Source organism: Ruditapes philippinarum, unplaced genomic scaffold, assembly GCF_026571515.1.
Source record: "Ruditapes philippinarum isolate M1 unplaced genomic scaffold, ASM2657151v2 ctg834_1_1_1_1, whole genome shotgun sequence".
In the NCBI taxonomy this organism is placed as follows: domain Eukaryota; kingdom Metazoa; phylum Mollusca; class Bivalvia; order Venerida; family Veneridae; genus Ruditapes; species Ruditapes philippinarum.
In genome coordinates, this window is record NW_026857999.1 from 109829 (window position 1) to 130357 (window position 20529).

The 20529-nt window shown below is 30.6% G+C and overlaps 2 protein-coding genes across 2 annotated transcripts in view; both read left to right on the forward strand.

Annotated features, from left to right (window-relative positions):
• The first annotated feature begins 1094 nt into the window (after positions 1-1094).
• Positions 1095-17317, forward strand: LOC132751730 (multiple epidermal growth factor-like domains protein 10). Its single transcript, XM_060741944.1, has 15 exons — positions 1095-1270; positions 4978-5106; positions 7207-7290; positions 8101-8192; positions 9036-9161; positions 9407-9535; positions 10477-10620; positions 11242-11385; positions 12470-12514; positions 13431-13475; positions 13721-13846; positions 14923-14995; positions 15286-15353; positions 15621-15645; positions 16378-17317. The coding sequence occupies exons 2-15, from the start codon at positions 5012-5014 to the stop codon at positions 16445-16447; spliced, it is 1266 nt and encodes a 421-aa protein (XP_060597927.1). The 5' UTR covers positions 1095-1270; positions 4978-5011; the 3' UTR covers positions 16448-17317.
• Positions 17318-17451: 134 nt separating this feature from the next.
• The window catches only part of LOC132751736 (synaptogenesis protein syg-2-like), a 37821-nt gene continuing 34743 nt past the window's right edge, over positions 17452-20529 (forward strand). The window contains exons 1-2 of the mRNA XM_060741951.1: positions 17452-18663; positions 19640-19885. The gene's annotated coding sequence lies outside the window, so the exon portion shown is untranslated. The remainder of the gene's footprint in view (positions 18664-19639; positions 19886-20529) is intronic.

The following is a 20529-nucleotide window of genomic DNA, read 5'->3' on the forward strand; positions in this document are numbered from 1 at the left end:
TGTTTAGATATCTAGAAAAGCCAATTAGGTAAATCTGATATTGTTAGAAATGTGTTTATGCTTAAGTCAATGTAGCAAGCACTTAAAAATGGTATAAACAATAGTTCATTACCACTGAACCTCTCCTAACCTTTTTAGTTTTATTTTTTCGTTTGACACACGCATCATTTATCGTCGCCGCTTTTTTGTCATTAAGTATTGTTAAAGCCATAACTGTATTTATATACAAGTAGAATTTATATTTTAGATGATTATGATGGAAAACCGCATTCCATTCTGACATTTCTGGCACATTGATCTTGCATGGTCTCCTGTTCATTTTTAGATTTACCCATTGAAAAGTAAAGATAATTACATAAAGAGTTCTCCGCATTGTCATCAACTAAAATCGTCAAAGTTTGTGTCTGTTATTAGGCAGCAAATCAAATCGATACTCGTGTAAAATTAAATCTATCTCAAATATGATTTGATATAAAACAACGTGGATGCGTATTTGAAGACTTAATGTATCTTTTCACACACTATTCAATTGCATCCATTTTTATCTAATTCAGTTCTTTATATAAAACCAACTAGGTTATTCCATTTCATAATGCAATCAGAAAATTACAGAAACGAAAAATTGTCTAGGCATTGAGAAAATGGAAAGTTCGTTACCTGGACGTTACCAATATATTTGCGACTCTTGAGCACATTTGTCACTAATAAAAAGTACGTTTGTAAGCGTAATACACTTAGCGGCTCAAAATTGAACATCTTGTAATCATCCATTGTATAAATAGATTGATAGAGAAAATGGCAGAAGTTATCATTCTGTGTTCAACATTTGTATCCATTTTAAGCATGTAGAAATTCATAACAACCGGATGTATCAAAGTTCGATTTTTAAATATTTGTAATTTGGACATATTGTTTGTTTAACGTAACGTTCTATTTTATTGGTCTGGTAACACACTATTTCCTGTTAAGTCACTTTCGATTAGTTTCATATGCTTTATTGTCACGCTTTATGATGTAATTTAAGTCTCGAGGTCAAGGACACTTTCTATTGGCCTTTAATCGTGAGTCATATAATAAAACGAAATATTTGAAATTGTCCAAATTTGTTATTCTAAATATCGTATAGATTTCATCATAACAGTGTTCGAAAGAAATAAACTTCCGACATTTTCAGATGGTATAAATTTCCCTGTAAAATACTTATTCAACTACGCATATAGATATTATCATGGGTGTTGATTAGAGGATAAGCAATCATCTAATACTTATAGTAAGTTTGTTATTTATTTTTTCTACTTCTTAAATTTGTAAATTTTATAAATTGGATCATAGTAAATTTAGATACCTACAAAAGGATCTATCCTGATGAATATGTACAATATCATTTAAATCTCGAATTTTAATAAGCGTAAAATAAACGAATTAAAATAAATTGAGTGACTTTAAATTGCAATCATTTATCATTTAAACTTTTTAACAAACCTGACAAGTGTGTTCACGTATTAGCTTGTAGTCCCTGCTTTGTATAAATGTCATATCTAAGAGAAAGATATGTACAACCTGTTTTTTTCTCTTTTCATATTTTCTCTACGGGAGAAAATATAACAGCGGATATTCAAGTTGAAACAATCAACTTTTCTATTGATTTCATGTTGTTGCATGGTTGAATATGATTAAAGGGTAAATAGATTAATCTTGCTATATTTTATAAAAGTTATTTACAGTAAAATTATGTTATTTCTATTAGATAATGGTCGATTCTCCAAACAAATAAATGTTTTTATTATTTTACAACCGTCAATATTGTATATTCACTAAATACAATATAGGGAACAAAATATCATAATTTTAGTAAGGTGTTAACCGTTTAGTATTGATTTCTTTCATAAGCAGTAAAATTTATAAATATCAGCCATTTACTAATTTCTCTACTATGCGCTCTCCTTTGTTTTCTTGTTGAAAAAGAAAAAAATGTAACATTTATCTTAGTTTGTTACAATGTACAGTACATGGCGTGTGCAAATAGTTTTGTTTAATGGCGAATTAAGCCTGAAATGATGATATTGATTTTTTAAAACTTGATATCTTGCAACAGATTTCTTAATGCAACCCATTGGCTTAATTGCTAAGTCATCTTTTGCTTCGTTTGTATTAATGCGTCAAGTAAAGCTATGTAGTTTAGTATTTTGCTTTGGAGTCAAAACACGTTTTGCTCAAATTATAAGAAATTATTTCTCAGTCGACGCTTTAAAATACAGGTTATAATCATTCAAATGTTCGAAATTACATAACATTTGCCCTTTCTGCAGTATTTTATTTTGTAAATTTCATTTTGATGTTACACTTAATCTATAAAGCATGAAATGAAGTTAAACACTTAAGCTAATGTGAGTGCATCATCCGTTCAGTATATAAGTGTATCCGTTTCTTACATGTACAAACAAAGTTTGCATGTCAAAGTATTTTGCATGATTAATACACTTCAAAGAGTGATTATAATTTTAGATATGAATAAATCCATTAAAAATTAAATAGTGTTAACATTCACCGTATCATTCAAAGCAAACTTATTTTAAAATGGGTATTATTACCAGACCTTGGTGAGTCCGTATGTTGTTGTTATAATCGTAGTTTGTAGATAAAAATCAATAAAACATCACTAAAATACTGTTTCTGTAGACAATTTAAGAAACCAACTACGTTATATACCTTTATTCGTGGTGGCCAACCTGCGTTACTTTTGGATAAAATAACATTGATCATATATATTTTTTTTAACTTACAGTATTTATAAAACAAATTCTGTCAGTAAAGTTCTTAAGAAACCTTAAAAATCTAAAGAAACTTACAGTCTAAGTCGGCTGAGGAAAGTGCCCTAAACGTATTGTATACCTTTTATTTGAGGAAACTTTAGTTCGTATTTAAAAGAAAAAGACAAAAAAATCTGCTTTAATCAGGGTTATATTCCACCTAACACTAGTTTTTAATCTACTTAGATTCGTCACCCTGTCGTTTATAAAGGGATTTATTCACACGACTTGGTGGTAAATAAAATAATTTAAAATAAAATAATTTAAAATAAAATAATTAAAGTATTAAAGAATATGAGAAAGAAGTCCGGAAGAAATGCAAAAAATTCCTGAGGGCAATGCCAACAATAGTAAAAGGTGAAAAACTCAGACTCATTCTGACCGAGTCTTTCGACTTGGTTTGCAAGCACTATTTGTTTGTGTGTTTTGTTTGGTCATATGGCACCGAAAGAGGAAGGATCATTTTGGCTTACCTCGGGTGTTGCAAATTAAAAGCAATACCATGCGTCAAAACCACCTCACCTGCAGGAGCTAAGAGCTGCATAGACTCTTGATATTCGAACACATCTAGTCGCCTCTTACGATTACGCAGGGATAAATATTGTTTGTATTTTTAAGGCAACTCATTTGTCACTATGGAAATAAACCATTTGCCGATATTTGTTTAGTAGAATATGGTATCATGTTTGATTTTCATAAGACCGTGTGATGTTTGCTTTCCTGAAACCACAATTGTTTACCTTCCATGCCTTATTTGTTGACTTCAGGAGTTTTTCCAAATGTCAAGCAATTAGTTAGGACCAATGTTATCAATATATGTCAGAAAAATCTGAATACAGTGTGATCCCCCTTGCAAGCATTAAAATAATACATGAACGTTGCAGACTCGGTTTGATTGATTATGTACAAAAAGTGCAACATCTCTGACCCCCAAGAACACATAGAGTTTTGTAACACTTGCTTTACCTTCTTTTGCTGTCTATATATAATTTATTCTTTAATTCATTCATTTCAGCTTAATTATTCATTCTTTAATTTATTTATTTCAGCTTTGATAAACATAACATCGGCAACACTCGCCTGCTGCTGAGGCAAACGACAATCATTGTTAGTCAATACTAGTCACTAAATTTAACAAACACATTAACATGAATAGGGGCATAACAAACTGTCATTAAAAAGACCATTGTCATACAAACATTTACTAGGAGAACTTGACAGTCCCATGTTAAAATATGAACTTAAAAAAACATGTCTATATTGTTGTGTAATATTTTAGCACAACGTCGGCCACAATGGCAAGAAAGAGATAAAAAAACATTTAAAAAACTCCTTAATTATGATCTGATAACAAATCATGTTTGATTGTTAAAAGAATTTGATATTAGAATCCATTTAATTTCGAAAATGTTCTTATTTCTTCCTCATGATCTTTTTACATGTCAATAATTTCATTCCTTTACCCGAAATAATGTTCCAAGAAATCGTAATCGAATAAAAGTAAACTTACTCAAATCCTTGTCATAAACTGTTGAACTTTAGAAGCTATTTTTTTCCTTCAATATTAAGATGTATTTACGATTACGATCACGTGTATCCACCATTTATTAAGTTGCGTGCTATTTAAGAAATCAAACGAAAGTCCATTTATATATGCTATGAGCTTAATTCAATATAATCTTATCAGAATGTTTATTAACTCTTTTACTGAGGTTTTATGCATGTAACCCATATTTTAGTGCTTAAAGAATCAGCTAAATAATTCACATTTTTAATGTCTTTTTTCTTTTATGCTTATACATGTTTACCATTTACCTTCTTTATGGAATGAGTACAAAATATGCATTGTAATATACATGCATTAAGAGATTCACTGTCATATAATCTAGGCAACTTTTATGATTTAGGCTATTACAGAAAGGAGTTACTTTTTAAAAAAAAATCTTTTTATTAACTCAAAATTTAAAAAAATAACATCCAGCATAAATATAGGTAACACATTAAAAGTATGCATTATCCTCAACCATCCAATCGTAAAAACATCAGTATGAAATGTTTTTATCATTTAATCATTTTTTATCATATATGTTTTATTCTGTATGTCTATCGTAAATGATATAATCTAATCTATCGCCATTGCCTTGTAACATTCCATGTGTTATTGTAGAAAATATAAACATCCTGAAAATCCGAAGATAACGATGACTGGTATCCCTATGGTAACACTTCTTTTAGTAGGCTTGTCTTTTGGAAATATCTGTAAAAAGGGAGAGACAAATTACACAACTTACCAATAGTAAGTATCAAAAACATTTATTATATAAAATGAATTATTAATACCACATGTGTCTTGTCTACTATTTATGAACAGATGTCTATCGTCTATACGACTTGAAAATAATACCAATATTAAAGTAATAAAAGAAATAACAATGTGCTAGAAGATGTTTCCTTCATTTCAAAAACAACACACAGAGAACACACAAAGAAAGATTGTGTGTTTGTTGGAAGTGCTTTCTACGTTTTGTAAGCAATTATTAAGTTATACTTTAATGTTCATATCAGAACGGCTATTGTTTCATTGGATTCACTTACAACATGATAATCTCTTATTTACACAAATACCTCAGGTTTTCCAATTGCAACATATAAATATAATGAAATAGAGAAAAGGGTCCTTAAAGAACGCCAAAATGGCAAAATTAAAAATCTTGCAGGTTTAGTTTGGTGGACTGCAGTGGTATGTGTAAGCTACCGTCCAGGCCTCGTTGCACCAGCTGGATCAGAATTCAACATTTGTCGTGCCATCTGATCAAAAGCAGCATATGGCCTCACGTGAAAAAGGCATATGTCATTGACGAAAAAACAGTGGGCGGTTCTGAACAAATCGAAATTTTGAAAGGAGATCAGATATTATGAAGGCCGCATATCACTGACAGGCTCAAAAAGAATTATAGTTTAAAAACAGGCAACATATTTTTAATGTGTTTGTAAAGAATTAATAAGTTTGGCATTTATTCAGCCCTTAGGAGGACTATGTTGAAGGATTTAAAAATTTTGATTTCACATTGATCTTTATATTTTTATAGGGGAGATTATTTCGGGGCGTTGTTATAGAAAATTGAAAAAAATATTTGCTCTTTTGTTAAATATTACATATTCCTGCAAGTCCAATTTGAAAGTAAAAAGAGATATTTAATGTATTTCTCTCATAAAAACCTTAGAGTATTATGTTTATTTATGTCAAATGTCACCCCCTGTGAATCTAAACAACGCTCAGTGACTTTCCACATGCATTTACAACAAAGTTTAATAATTTGTCTTATAATACTTTAACGCTTTTGGACAACCAACATAACACATGATGTCTCCCAATGTTTTTATTTAAACAAAAGAAAAAAGAAATTCCTAAAGAGCGCCTAAAATTGCAAATTTTAAATGTCACAGGCTCGGTTCATTGCGTATGGTCACTGATGATAGCGGTAACTGCAAATGCAAAGCTATGTGACTATTGTCTACTTCTTTGTTTCTTTAACAACGTCTAGTGACTTCTTTGTTCAATAACACACAAAAGGTACTCGCGTTTTCTTACCGAAGTATTTATCCGGTTCTCTTTTTACTACCTTGATGTTCCTTTACAATAAACTTAAAGCGCCCAAATAACAACACACAGAAAATATGCTCAAGCTCTTATAATCATAAATAAATTGCACTTGCATGGTAATACAAAATGGTCTGCGGTCCTTGGATAAGATAAAACTACGTTTGTGTAATAACGCTTAACCCTTTCGCTGCCAGAGGGTTATTGTTTTATTGTTCACCTATTTGCCAGAGGATTTTCTAAGAAATTACTATATTATTAATTAATATAATTATTATTATTTGTTATTAGTATTATAATAATTATATATGTTTCCAAATCTGTTAGTATAATAATAATTATTGTCGATGGTATAATTTTCTTTATATTTATTATTATCTTTATTATTATTATTATTAATTTATTATTATTACTATTATTATTATAGAAACGGCTAAAGCCGTCCATATGGCAAATACGCCGAAAATAACAGGGACGGCTTAAGCCGTCCCTATGGCAGTGAAAGGGTTAAAGAATAATTTAGATAATAGAAAAAAAATCAATGGACTTTGTGGATTTCCATATAGATGCGCATAAAAGAATTCAGAGTCTTTAAAAAAAGTTAATTGGCACTTCATGTTATGTTCACATAAACAAGGGAGGTAAATAAGCTCGTTTAAATGCTGTTCATATTTCTTTACTATTCAGATTTTCACACAAATCTGTTACAAAACAAAATAAAACTAAAATATGAATTTTCTATGCAAGTTTTTGTCTTTTTGACTTCTAATTGAAGAACTTATAATTGATTTTCAGCGGTGCAATATACAAAGCAGCGTCTTTGATCGTGTCTCACAGGACTTGTCATAAATTCGTTTTTAAATGTTGGACAAAATATAGGTGAGTACCTTTTATGAAACTTTATAATGCCAATGCTGCAAGTTTTTGAAGATGCATCTTGTTTTTATACACGCGCGTGTATTTCCTATTTAATTTGTTTTAAAAGTTTGATAATTTTTACATAAAATGTCTAAATATTGTTTGTTTCCGTTACTGTAAATTCTTAAGATCCCACAAATTTGTTTTGACATTCAAATCATTGAACGTAACGAAAGTGATATGTGCGCTTTTAATTCTAAATCCATAATAATTGTCATATCACGTTTACCCCGGGTTATTTGCAAGATTAATTGAATAATCAATGATTAAACGTGTTTTGTCATTTTCATATTACTTTTCTTTTATATTGTTTTTGCAACTTTCGTAATTAAAGTGCAATCTGTGAATGTTCATACTTAGCTTCCAACAGAAATTTTCTAGGTTACCATGTCGAGATCCTTTTTGTTAAATAAATGTTCTCTCAATCTCACCTTTCGTATTTTCCCATGAATTCCTGCCGTGCGCATGGATATAAATCGCATGGTTTGCCTAGTAAAGACTGAAAATGCGTTAAAGAATTAAATTTAAAGACTTACTTTTCCCCATCTGTTGGAGGTTAACACTTAAAGATGGCAAAATATTTGTACTTAATCAATTTCAGATACTGTTATATGTGCTAAGATGCATTCATGTTGAAACAATTTTTGTTCTACAAATTTGAAGTTCTGTTATGCTTTCACTATGTTGATAACTTCACAAGAAGTCGTGAGAAAAGAGAGATATATTTGATTCAAATCAACCAAAACTTGAGTATTTTGTTCCGTCTTTCAGAACAGTCACGAGGTTAATTACTGTAAAAGCTAGTTATATGGTTGTTAGATGCTGCCCTGGCTTCGATACTGTTAATGATGAATGTAAGCCAGGTAAATAAAAAGTTCATGCATTTTAAAGATTCATACACATGACACAATGACAGACAGTATTGGAATATATTTAATAATCCACAATGTCGTAAACTTAATTCTGCAGGTGGTTCTGCAGGTGGGACTACATAATTGTTTTGGAGTATAAGATACCCATTGTATAAATGAACCCAAAAAAATTTGTATAACATTATATACCGTGGCAAAATCATGAGTTTTGATAAGTTATCCAATAATCAACGAAATGACGGGATCCAAAATGCCTGCGAACGGCTGAATGCGTGTAAATGACTATAATTAAGATATTTTAAAAGAAAATCTGAATTCGAAGCTTTGCAGTGCAATGAACCAATGCAGTGTGCGAGGAATATATTAGGAGGTAGCCGACTATGGATAGACCTGAACTCAAAGCGCGCATAACCTGCTATTATATAAGTTATTCTTCCCGTAAAATACTGTGCGATAGAGAAAGTGGAGATATTCATAATACCCGTGGTTGCTACAGTTATATAGATCATTCTCGGCATGATATACACGTGACGTCATTCGGTTTTTCATTGACGTTATAACAATTGCATCAAAAAAGAAGAAATATCTTTATCCACATAATTGCTCTATCTATAGATAAAGTAACAAATATTCCTCGAATGTTTTACTTTTAAGAATCAACTGACATTCAAGCAAGTAATTTCTGCTCAAAATATTGTTATTTAATATACTGTATTTATGTCGCTTGCGAAGAGAAACAAAAACGATTTACCAGCTTCTTTGGCTTGGTTAGATCGTGTAAAAAATACAAAGTTTATCCGTTCTTTTAAAGTTAAACGTGAATTTTTTTTGTAGGTTGTGAAGAAGGCATGACTGGTGCTAAATGCACCCATAACTGCAACTCGTGTCCGGCACATTGTGACATGGGAACAGGTTCCTGCTTTTGTGAGCCAGGATACTTTGGTTACAATTGCACGAAAGGTATGTTGTCAAGGTGATTTTAAGGCTAAAACATTATCAAGATGTTAAAACTAAAAATATTTATTTCATATAAAGGGCCGTTCTGTTAGTGTTATCAGATATGGATCAAATTTACATCTAGGGTTTTTAAACAGAATTACCTTATATTCGACGAATAACTCTAAATTATGTTTACCCAAAAACCTCGGAAATATTTTAATGTAAGTTAGAATAATATCTTCAAACTATTTCTTTTTGTTTTAAAGAATGTTCAAGAGGTTCTTATGGTGTAAATTGCGAACAAAAGTGTGGATGTAGTAATAACAGCACGTGTAATGTCGTTGACGGATCTTGTAACTGCACGTCTGGTTGGCATGGACCATTGTGTGATAACGGTACAATCTAATGATAGTAGATAGGCAAACAACATTGTAAAATTGCGGTAAAAATATAGTCTAGATAAAAATAGAGTGGATTCTGTAATTTGGAATTTACCTCATTAACATGGACACGAAAGTAAGATTATATGATAAACAGCATTTATAATCGGACAATGGGACTATGTAATATGGTCATTTTATATAGCTAATAAAAAAGATATTGGAATTGTAAAAGGGATAATATTTTGGGTCTAGCAGAAAATATAGCATGTATGTATTAAAAGGGAATTTTCAAAATGAAGGTTACTAACATCGTAGGATTGTGTGTTACGTGTGGTACGTGTGCTATTTTATTCTGGTTGGTCTGGCATTGTTTATTCATGATCTTATCTTAGTGTATTTGCTAGAATAATTGCTAAATTTTAGATTATGGGCATGAGTGTTGCTTTTAAATCGTCTTTACAGTAATTGAGAAAAGTAGAAATATCTTTAAAACTATCTTTTAGAGAATTTTAATTTGCTTTTCATAAAAATTGTCCCTTTTGTAAAAAATGCATAAACATTTTTTATATGGGGAAGTATTTATAGATCAAAATGGTAATGCATATACGTTTTATGTATTTAAGTCATTTTGAAAAGAAAACATAAATGTTTACGTACTTAGCTTTTAATAAATAACATATATAAATGTCAATGTGTGCAGTAACATTTTTAGTATTACAGATTTTTAGTTGTGAAATTTTCGTTATATGTTATTATGTCATTTTGTTACGCATTTCCTGAATAAACTATTTTTGTGGGCAGATTGTCCTAATGCTGACTAAATTGATCAAAATAGTTGATCGATCATTTGCCACAGAATACATGCATCGACAAACAATTATTGAATAATCATATCTTATAAAAACAATTTTATATAATTAAGATGATGATAGGATTATTATTTCCCGTTTCAGAATGTTTGCATGGTACATTCGGACCAAACTGCAAGTGGCCTTGTAGTTGTAATAACAGTAACAATAGTATAAATGACTCCTGCAATCGTTATAGTGGTCAGTGTGCCTGCAAGTCCGGGTGGACCGGACGGACATGTGACAAAGGTTACTTTATATTTACATGAAAATGACGCTACAAGGTTCATTAAACTTTGATAATCAAAGTTCTTACTTGATTATACATTATTGATAATGACAAAGGTCTGTTTCGCTATCTTTGTTTAATGTTGCAATTTTGTTTTATAACATTAATGTACACTTTTCACAATTTCATGTTGTTAAAGTTAAAATATGTGTTTATGTTTGCAAAGTTTGAACCCGCAAATGTTGTTATTATTTTATTCATTCAATATTAGAGCTAAACTAGATTATGGAGAAACAGGGGGTTCAATGAGGACAACAGGAAAAGAAAACATAGATGTTTACGTACTTAGCTTTTAATAAATAACTTATATATACGTCAATGTGTGCAGTAACATTTTTAGTATTACAGATTTTTAGTTGTGAAAATTTAAGTTATATGTTATTATGTCATTTTGTTACGCATTTCCTGAATAAACTATTTTTGTGGGCAGATTGTCCTAATGCTGACTAAATTGATCAAAATAGTTGATCGTTCATTTGCCACAGAATACATGCATCGACAAACAATATTGAATAATCATATCTTATAAAAACAATTTTATATAATTAAGATGATGATAGGATTATTATTTCCCGTTTCAGAATGTTTGCATGGTACATTCGGACCAAACTGCAAGTGGCCTTGTAGTTGTAATAACAGTAACAATAGTATGAATGACTCCTGCAATCGTTATACTGGTCAGTGTGCCTGCAAGTCCGGGTGGACAGGACGGACATGTGACAAAGGTTACTTTATATTTACATGATAATGACGCTACAAGGTTCATTAAACTTTGATAATCAAAGTTCTTACTTGATGATACATAATTGATAATGACAAAGGTCTGTTGCGCTATCTTTGTTTAATGTTGCAATTTTGTTTTATAACATTAATGTACACTTTTCACAATTTCATGTTGTTAAAGTTAAAATATTTGTTTATGTTTGCAAAGTTTGAACCCGCAAATGTTGTTATTATTTTATTCATTCAATATTAGAGCTAAACTAGATGATGGAGAAACAGGGGGTCCAATGAGGACAACAGGTAAATGTAAGAAAATGTACGTTGTGATTATATTTGTGTACGTGATTTAATTGTGAATATTGAATATCTTTGAAATTGTATGTAGCATTCCTAGATATTCACCCCTTCCGGTTGATTAAATATATATAAGGTTACAAGAGGTTTAAGATGTAACCATTCTGTTTTATTCTTCAGACTGAAAAAATTGTCTATAAATTTAGTTTTCTGTCCTTTATTCTGTTTCGATGGCTGGAAACCATTACTATTCTGTTATTATATTATTTTAAGGAGCCAGTAAAATACGACTTTTCATTGAATATAAATAGCGTTCGTTTATCATACTCTGCATGTTACACAACGTGATAGAATCCGATAGAATGTAATTAAATTTACTTTTATTTCATCTCTAACCTCCAATAAATAGAAGGATTACATTGATTGGATATCAAGCATTACTGATTGACCATTCTTTATAAAGTTTGAATAAACTTGGTTAACAACTAATCATGTAAAGTAGAATTAATCATCTACTATCCTGCCAGGATTTTAATGCGGCAATATCACATCTCAATAACAATTATCATAGACCTTTGGTTGGACACCTTCTAGAAATATAACTAATAGTATACATAAACTTACATAAACAGGATCGCCCACACACAGACATACACACAAACAACAAGCGTCACTCCCAACATTCACTATGCGCGCACGCACACACTAATGCTTACACCTAATGTGAATAATTCGTCATTAAGATATAATCAGCTCCTGCAAATATTGTTCATTTTTTATTTTATATTACAGCTCACCTAGATAACGGAGAAACAGGGAGTACAACGAGTACAGCAGGTAAACTTAGAATTAGAAAATGTACATTATTATTCTTTTTGTTTATCTTTTTGTCTGGTTAATACTGAATTGCACAAAAGATATTTTCCGAACTTGTATGTAGTATTCTTAGATATTCATCTTATATATTTCAGTTCCAATGGCTAGAAACCTTCATAATTGTATTAAATAGCTTTAAGTGCCCACTGAAAATACTACTCTTCATTAACGATAATTTGATCCATGTCTTCATTATACTCAACATATTACACAACGTAAAATAATCTGAAAGAGTCAAATAAGATTGAAATTCAATCTAGAAGGATAACAATAATTAAATATTAATCATTACGAGTTGTGACCAAATTGTAATGCAATCCGATGGTTTTGTGAGAAGGATTTTAAACTGGGCAAAACTGATTAACGCTCTCCTTCAGAGTACTCTCCAACATTTGCTATGCACAATTTCAGCATTTTCAAACAATAATCAAATGCATTTGTTGAAGTATTTCCCCAGTTTTGTTTAAGAACATACCCTCTGTAAAGCTCACCATTGACAGATTGTACTTTTGATACATAATTTGTAAAGCAGTACTTTCATTAGTAATGAATAAAAGGCATACATGACCTTTTTGACAATCGTGGTACGCTTGGCTATATATGGCCTTTCTGCATGTTTAGGAGTCCATATCTTGTTTTAAAACTCATTCATTAGCTCTATGTTTCATTTAAATTAGTGAGTAATATAGTGTCATCATGGACTTTTTGTTTAATCACTGCCAGAAATATTACTATATACTATCAAAAACTTAACTTTACATATACAGGCACGCTAGCACGCGCAAACACATATACACGCACATGATGATGTATACGCTATTTAAATAATTTTAAACACCTGCATATATGTTATAATTGTTTTTCGTTTATATTACAGCTGACCTAGATCATGGAGTGTCAGTCGATACTATGAGTACAACAGGTAAATTTAGAAATTGTTCATTTTTGTCCCATTTGCTTTTTGGGGTTGATTGCAAATATTGCATTTAACATAGTTGAATCTGCATATATAAGGTTTTGTGTGAAACGTTTTAACTTAAAATTAAGTAACAACTTCCTACTACGGATTCTGCAGGACATGGCCTGCATGTGGTTTATCTAGCATAAATGTCCGAAAATGTGTTATTTGGTTCACGTAATATAAATACGGGTATTGATATTTTTCAGGCAAAAATGAAAACGGTGTAGAAGTTGGAGCAATAATTGGATCTGTTTTTGGTGCATTAGCTATTTGTGTAATCTTCGGTGTAATTTGTGCCTGGTTTATTCTAAGCAGGAAAGGAATGGCGAAAGGTAACATTATCTTATCTCGTTATCTCGTGCTCGTTATTTATACATAAGACATTGCACATATTGTGGTTTTTGTCGTGTGACGGTGCACCAACTAGGTATAGGCTATACTCCTCCGAAACAGGAAAGATGATGTTGGCTTACCTCGGGTGTGTAAAACTATAAAGCATTAGGGATCACAACCAGCTCACCTGTTGGAGTTTAAAGACGCATATACTTCACTTTTTCCAACAATTTTAGTCGTCTCTTACGATTACGCAGGGATAAATGGTGGCTTCATTCTTTTGCCTCAAGCATCAAAGGCAAATCCAGTCAATTATGTAGTTTCACAATTAACATTTTCAGTTTCTAGCAGAAATGTTGACTATAATTGGATGATATGCAGAGCGCAGGTCATCATATTGCCTTCCCGGGAGTTAATTTATATAAACTTTATTAGATAAACATTTAAGTATTGTTGTGTAAAACGTGTTACACTGCAATGCCAATATTTTGCTAAGGTATTTAGCATGTAGCATTACCCTGTAAACCTCTGCAAAACTGATATTAATCAGTCAGTATTGGTCCACCCAAGGTGGAAAACACATTTTAAGTCTTAATGTGTGAAACTACGACGATCAGAGCTAAGATCTTTGGAATGTAGCTTTTGTAGATTTCTACAAGTTATAGTTATCATGACCCACTTACGTTATTCTGCTATAAATGTTTCTATTCACTTTAATGTGGCACTGATTTTCGTACATTTACGGAACTCAGCGAATGACGTTTGAAATACTCCAGGATAATTAAAAACGATTTGAAAACCATTCTAACATATATTTTTCGGATTGATATTCGTCTGCATCTGCTCTTAATATTTATTATAAGTCATCCAAGAAAAATAAGTTTTTGAACAGTTATATGTTTTTAACACTGACCATTATTTAAAGGCTTTACTTTTGCGTTAATCTTGATCAGTTTTATTACGTAATGTATTGCAGACTTATGTTTTATAAACGTATTTAAGACTTCTCGTTACTGATGGAGAACAACATCTCAGAATTCCAAACACTTTTTTAATATATTATTTGATCAAACAGACTCTAGGAAGGAAAATCAACCTCAGCCAATAGTGTCTCAAGAAATAGAGTTTACTGAACCGCCATCAACATCGTAAGTTACATATGCTATTTATGTTATTTTTTCTTTTGTTAAAATCGCAAAGATTTGCCATACTAAAATCCAACTAAATACTAGTCATGTTTTTATGAAAGGTAAAAATGGTTTTAAGATTTATTTAAGCGTCATAATAAAACAACAACACAATTTCTAAAATATCAACCAGACAAAGATGAAGTATGATTAACGCATACATCAGCACTAACTGCTGCTGCTGTGACCGTGTCACTTATATTGCTTCTTTCAAAACTGATTTGTTTTCGTTTGAAAATTATGTCTTTTAGAAACAATTACGAACAACTTCAGAACAGAACGGATACTGAAAATAGGGAGACATATGATTCCTTGGAAGGTATGTTATATTTTTCATTGAGAACTAATAAGTCGTTTATAATTTCACATGAACTTGAACATTAATTTTATTTATGATCATTCGGGTCCATATGATTTGAAAGTGTATCAAATATCATGTAACTTTTAATATTCTGAAATATTTCAGTATATAAATATATATACATGATTGATGTAGTATATATCATAAGTGTATAGGAATGTATAAAGTATGAAAAGAGTACGGTAAATAACGAATTTTAATATTTTTGTCAAAATCATGTTTCAGCAAACGCCAGCTCCGTACCAAACAGGTAATATATTGCATAGAGAATAAATAAGTGCAAAAATCAATGAAAAATACAAATGCTTATTGTATCTGATGTTTCTCATAAAGTCTTAATACTTAATGATTTGATATCAATATATCACATAATGTGTAAAAATACGAGTTGGTCAAATTTGAATTCCACGAACCACTTATTCGACCCCCGGGCGAGGCAAAATCGCTATGTAAAAATTGATTTCGGACATCGAGACAATTGGTCATTCGTCTTTTACTACTGATTTGGAAATAATGTCAGCTTAGAATTGTTTACATGCGGAGAAAATGGTAACTTCTGGTAAGTTATCCAGAAGAGGAAAAAGAAGGGTAGATTGAATGCCGATATATGACCAACAAGTGTTACAACCGGCATTATAACAAACAAATAAACGTTATAACATTTTAACTGAACAGAAGAGAAAATATAATAATCAGTTAAAAATAATGTTTTAATGTTTTTGTATAAGTATGATCTTTAATTTACTATGTGTTCTTATTTTTTGAAATTTTATTTTATATATTTTTTTTTATTCATTTTATTTCATTTTTTTTTTTTTTGTAATTGTTTTCAAATGACTGAAATTGACATTTGAGCGTCTTTTGTTTGCAAATGTGTGTAAAATCAATTAAGGATATAAAAGACAGTATTTTTGAACTTCTAAATGACCTTCACCTCGTTATAGCATTTATAAGACTTTTTTACGCATCTTTCTTATTTTAGCCAACCTCAGTATGAGAGTCTGGAGCATGGAGCAGAGACATTTCACATTTATACAGATCTAAACCCGTAGGAAAAAGAAATCATATATAAAGATGAAATATTCTGAAATTGAAAAATTACGATTTAGTTTTGTATATATTTTTATAATAATATATAATAACTTTTATATATTATAACTTTTTTTTTATTACGATTTCTCATTTAAAAAAACAACATCTGTTTCAGATGACATTTCTGTAGAAGATTTCAAGACATATTTTGAAAAATTTATCTAACAGTATTTTTGAATAAAAAAATTTAGAGTTTAAAACGTTTTGTAATGAACATGATTTTAATTCAAGTGATTGTAGGTTTGATGAGTTAGATATACCCATTACATGTGAGGAGATCCGTTAAGCTGTAAAATCCTTAAAACAGAATAAAGCTTTCGGATCAGACTGTTTATTAAATGAGTATTTTATATCATCTATAGATATTTTATGTGGACATATATGTGATTTATTTAATATTGTTTTAGAGTCAGGTTTTTTCCCAGATAAATGGACAGAGGGTGTTATTGTGCCTGTGTTCAAAAAGGGTGACTCAGGTGACGTAAAAAATTACAGGGGAATTACTCTCCTAAGTTGTTTATCTAAACCTTTTACTACTGTATTAAATACTAGAATTGAAAATTTTTGTTCAAACAATTGCATTATATCAGACTGTCAATTTGTTTTCAGGAAAGGAAAATCAACTATAGATGCCATATTTATTTTACAAAATGTAATTCAACACTATCTTAATAATAATAAAAGGTTATATGTAGGGTTTATTGATTTAAAATCTTGTTTTGATAGCATATGTAGAAACTCGCTTTGGTTGAAAATGTATCAGTGTGGCATTCAAGGTAAAATATTGCGAATCATTAGAGATATGTATAATAAAGTTAAGTCATGTGTAAGATGTTGTAATTGTTATTCTGATATCTTTAAGTATGACGTGGGCTTAAGACAAGGGGAGGTAATTTCACCGATACTTTTCTCCATTTTTGTAGAGGTTTTAGAATTACATTTACAAAGCAACATAAGTTCTGGTTTGTTAATTGACGACATTATATTAATCTTGTTACTTTTTGCAGATGATATGGCTATTATAGGCAAAAGTCCGGATGATTTACAAAATAGCCTTGATTTATTGTATACTTATTGTATAGAATGGGGATTAGAAGTTAATATTGAAAAAACGAAGATAATGATATTAGAAAAAGGGGAAATATCTTTAACAATGAAAAATGGTTTTATAACGTTGGGCTTTCTTTAGGGATTCTTATTTCACTCGACTTTGTGTTCATACGGCGGTTATTATATAACCGTCAATGCGACACTTTTGTGCCGTATAATGAAAAGCGTCGTTTAGTCCAAAGTAAAAGAAAGTGTGTACCTAAACGAGAATAGCAATGGGTGGAGCTAAACAAAATTGAATTTTGAAAGGTGATCAGAAACCTATATATCACTGTCCAATTATCTATATCAAGATGATTCGACGAGTACTAATACAATTATTTGAAATATTTTGCGTCAGTTGATTTTTAGGATGTTTTAAATTCCCATCGTTTTTATATGGTATTAAAATTTTACAAGTAAAAGAAATCCTCACTTTCCAAGCATAAGCAAGAACATGAGAGGAACAATACTGAAATACCAAGAGTAAGCTTTTTTTTAAAAACTTGAACATACAATGGAAGGTTTCAAATCAATTAGAATGTACTCTTTGTAAGCTTTTCTGAGTTCAATATTTCATAAATCAATTGATCAAGCCGTTTATGATCAGTCTCATTTATCGAATGTATCTATGCATAACTGACTCTTTATTATCCGTTTTGATTTTTCATTTTCTACTAAACTGACAACGTTTCAGTGGAAGTGATGGTAGCGATGGTTGAAACCCGTTAGATTTATGTTCTGATAGTGAATCCCTTTCAACTTATATCAATGTTTATAATGTAAAATAATTATATTTTTCACTTGTTTAATAATATTTTCCTTAATCTGGTACTTATGGCAGAAATACATGAGAGGGAAAGAACGAGAACAACGAGGAAAAAATTGTGCGTATCAGGAAGTCTAATAAAAAGTGTCATTGCCTTTATTAGACTCATCATGTATTGATATTAATTGTGAACATAACTTCCCTTTAGTTTTTAAACATAAATATTTTATACTACATGCTTGCAAATGAAGAATAATATCAGTTTCTCTTTCGGATTTTTTTCAATCATTTTAGTGGCACGTGTGGTCACTGGAACGGGTAAGTAAATCGCATCCTTTATCAATTTCACATTATTTAAGGGCAAGGGTTACTTTTTTTACGTGCTAGTCTTTACGATTTTGATAATGATAATATTGATGACTGAATTGTGAAAACAGTAATGATGATGGTGGTGGTGATGATGATTATTATGATGAACATGATGCTGATGATATAATGGTTATTCTTTAGAAGATTATGATCCTTTGGATAATTTGGCAATGACAACATCGATTATAACTATGATTATAATCTATACAACTACGATAATTTTGATCACAATAGTGCTAACGATCATAACGAGAACTATGTCAATGATTATGATAATTTGAGATGTTCCGGTCCTGATGATTATACAATGCAAATCAGAATTATTAACTGTTCCGAAACCACAAATTCCGTCAACTTTTGATTTAATTTGAAAAAGGAAAGAAAAAATAATTACAGAATATAGCAACCAAACACATAATATAACAATGTTTATTACAGGTATTTAATGTAATTGGTTTATTGAAACCACAATATCCATCAACTTTTGATTTGATTTGAAAAAAGAAAGCAAAAATAATTACAGAATATAGCAACCAAACACATAATATAACAATGTTTAACCTATAGCTCTTCAGCGCTTCTTATGTAAAATTCTTCCAAGTATAATTTCCAATAACCGTAAATTATACCATACCCAGACTATGGTAAAATTGTCAGTTTTGAAGATCGAAGGAGTAAGTGTTTCTGGGCGGAGCTATAGGTTAAAACAGATACACCATTGGTGCGTTGACGATTTCTGCGTTTGCGTAAATTATACCATACTCACGTGACCTTTCTTATGCAACCTCACTCGAAAGGTCACGTGATTATGGTATAATTTACGCAAACCCAGAAAGCGTCAACGCAGCATTGTATATCTATTACTTATTACAGGTATTTAATGTAATTGGTTACTGCATAGTCTATATAAGACACTTTTTTTCAGGCGTGGTTATAGACTGTTTTAGTACAACGGTAGATGACTACATCGGACACCAGCAGACGACAGAGAATGGGACACCATGCATAAGATGGGATTCTTCCTCATACAAAAAAAATTACACAAATGACCGTTTCCGTGATGCTACTGTATCAGATGCAGCCAATTTTTGTCGTAACGTTGGAAAGAATTTTCTCTGGTGTTGGACGTCAAACATTGGCCATTGGGGCCTATGTGGAATTAGAAAATGTGGTAAATAAATAATTCGCGATAACTTACAATATATATTACATCAATGCTGAATCTTAAAATTATTTCCGGTTTAGCATTTCCATACGTTATTGATATCAATGTAATAATATGAATGAAATTGTATATGAATCTATGTTGATAAAATATTTGTTTTCCGGCCTTTTAAATTAGAATCTTTAAAAATTCCTAGCCTTAATTTTGTTTACCTCATAATAGCTAAGTATTTAATACTTCTAATTTGATTTTCTATGGAATAAATCATATATATATAAATACTTTAAAATTGGTATTATTATCAGACCTTTGGAGAGTCGATGTTGTTGCTATAATCGTAGTTTGTAGATAAAAATCAATAAAATATCACTACAATACTGTTTCTAAAGACAATTTAACCAACCAACTACGTTATATACCTTTATTCGTGGTGGCCAACCTGCGTTACTTTTGGATAAAATGCATGACAGACAACGGCTTAAATAGCATTGATCATATATATTCTGTTTAAACTTAATAGAGTTTTGTTCAATAAATGCATAATCCCTTATAAATATGTTATCGACCAACACTTTTCTTGTGTAAATTATCATTTTCTACAGTATTTATCAAACAGATTCTGTCAGTAAAGTTCTTAAGAAACCTTAAAA

Bases quoted from the DNA above. Each gene is read 5' to 3' on its own strand.
- LOC132751730 (XM_060741944.1), top strand. From the start codon at position 5,012: ATGACTGGTATCCCTATGGTAACACTTCTTTTAGTAGGCTTGTCTTTT. The intron at 10,621-11,241 runs GTTACTTTATAT...TTCCCGTTTCAG, and splicing joins CGGACGGACATGTGACAAAG to AATGTTTGCATGGTACATTC. The intron at 15,646-16,377 runs GTAATATATTGC...TTCTTATTTTAG, and splicing joins GCCAGCTCCGTACCAAACAG to CCAACCTCAGTATGAGAGTC.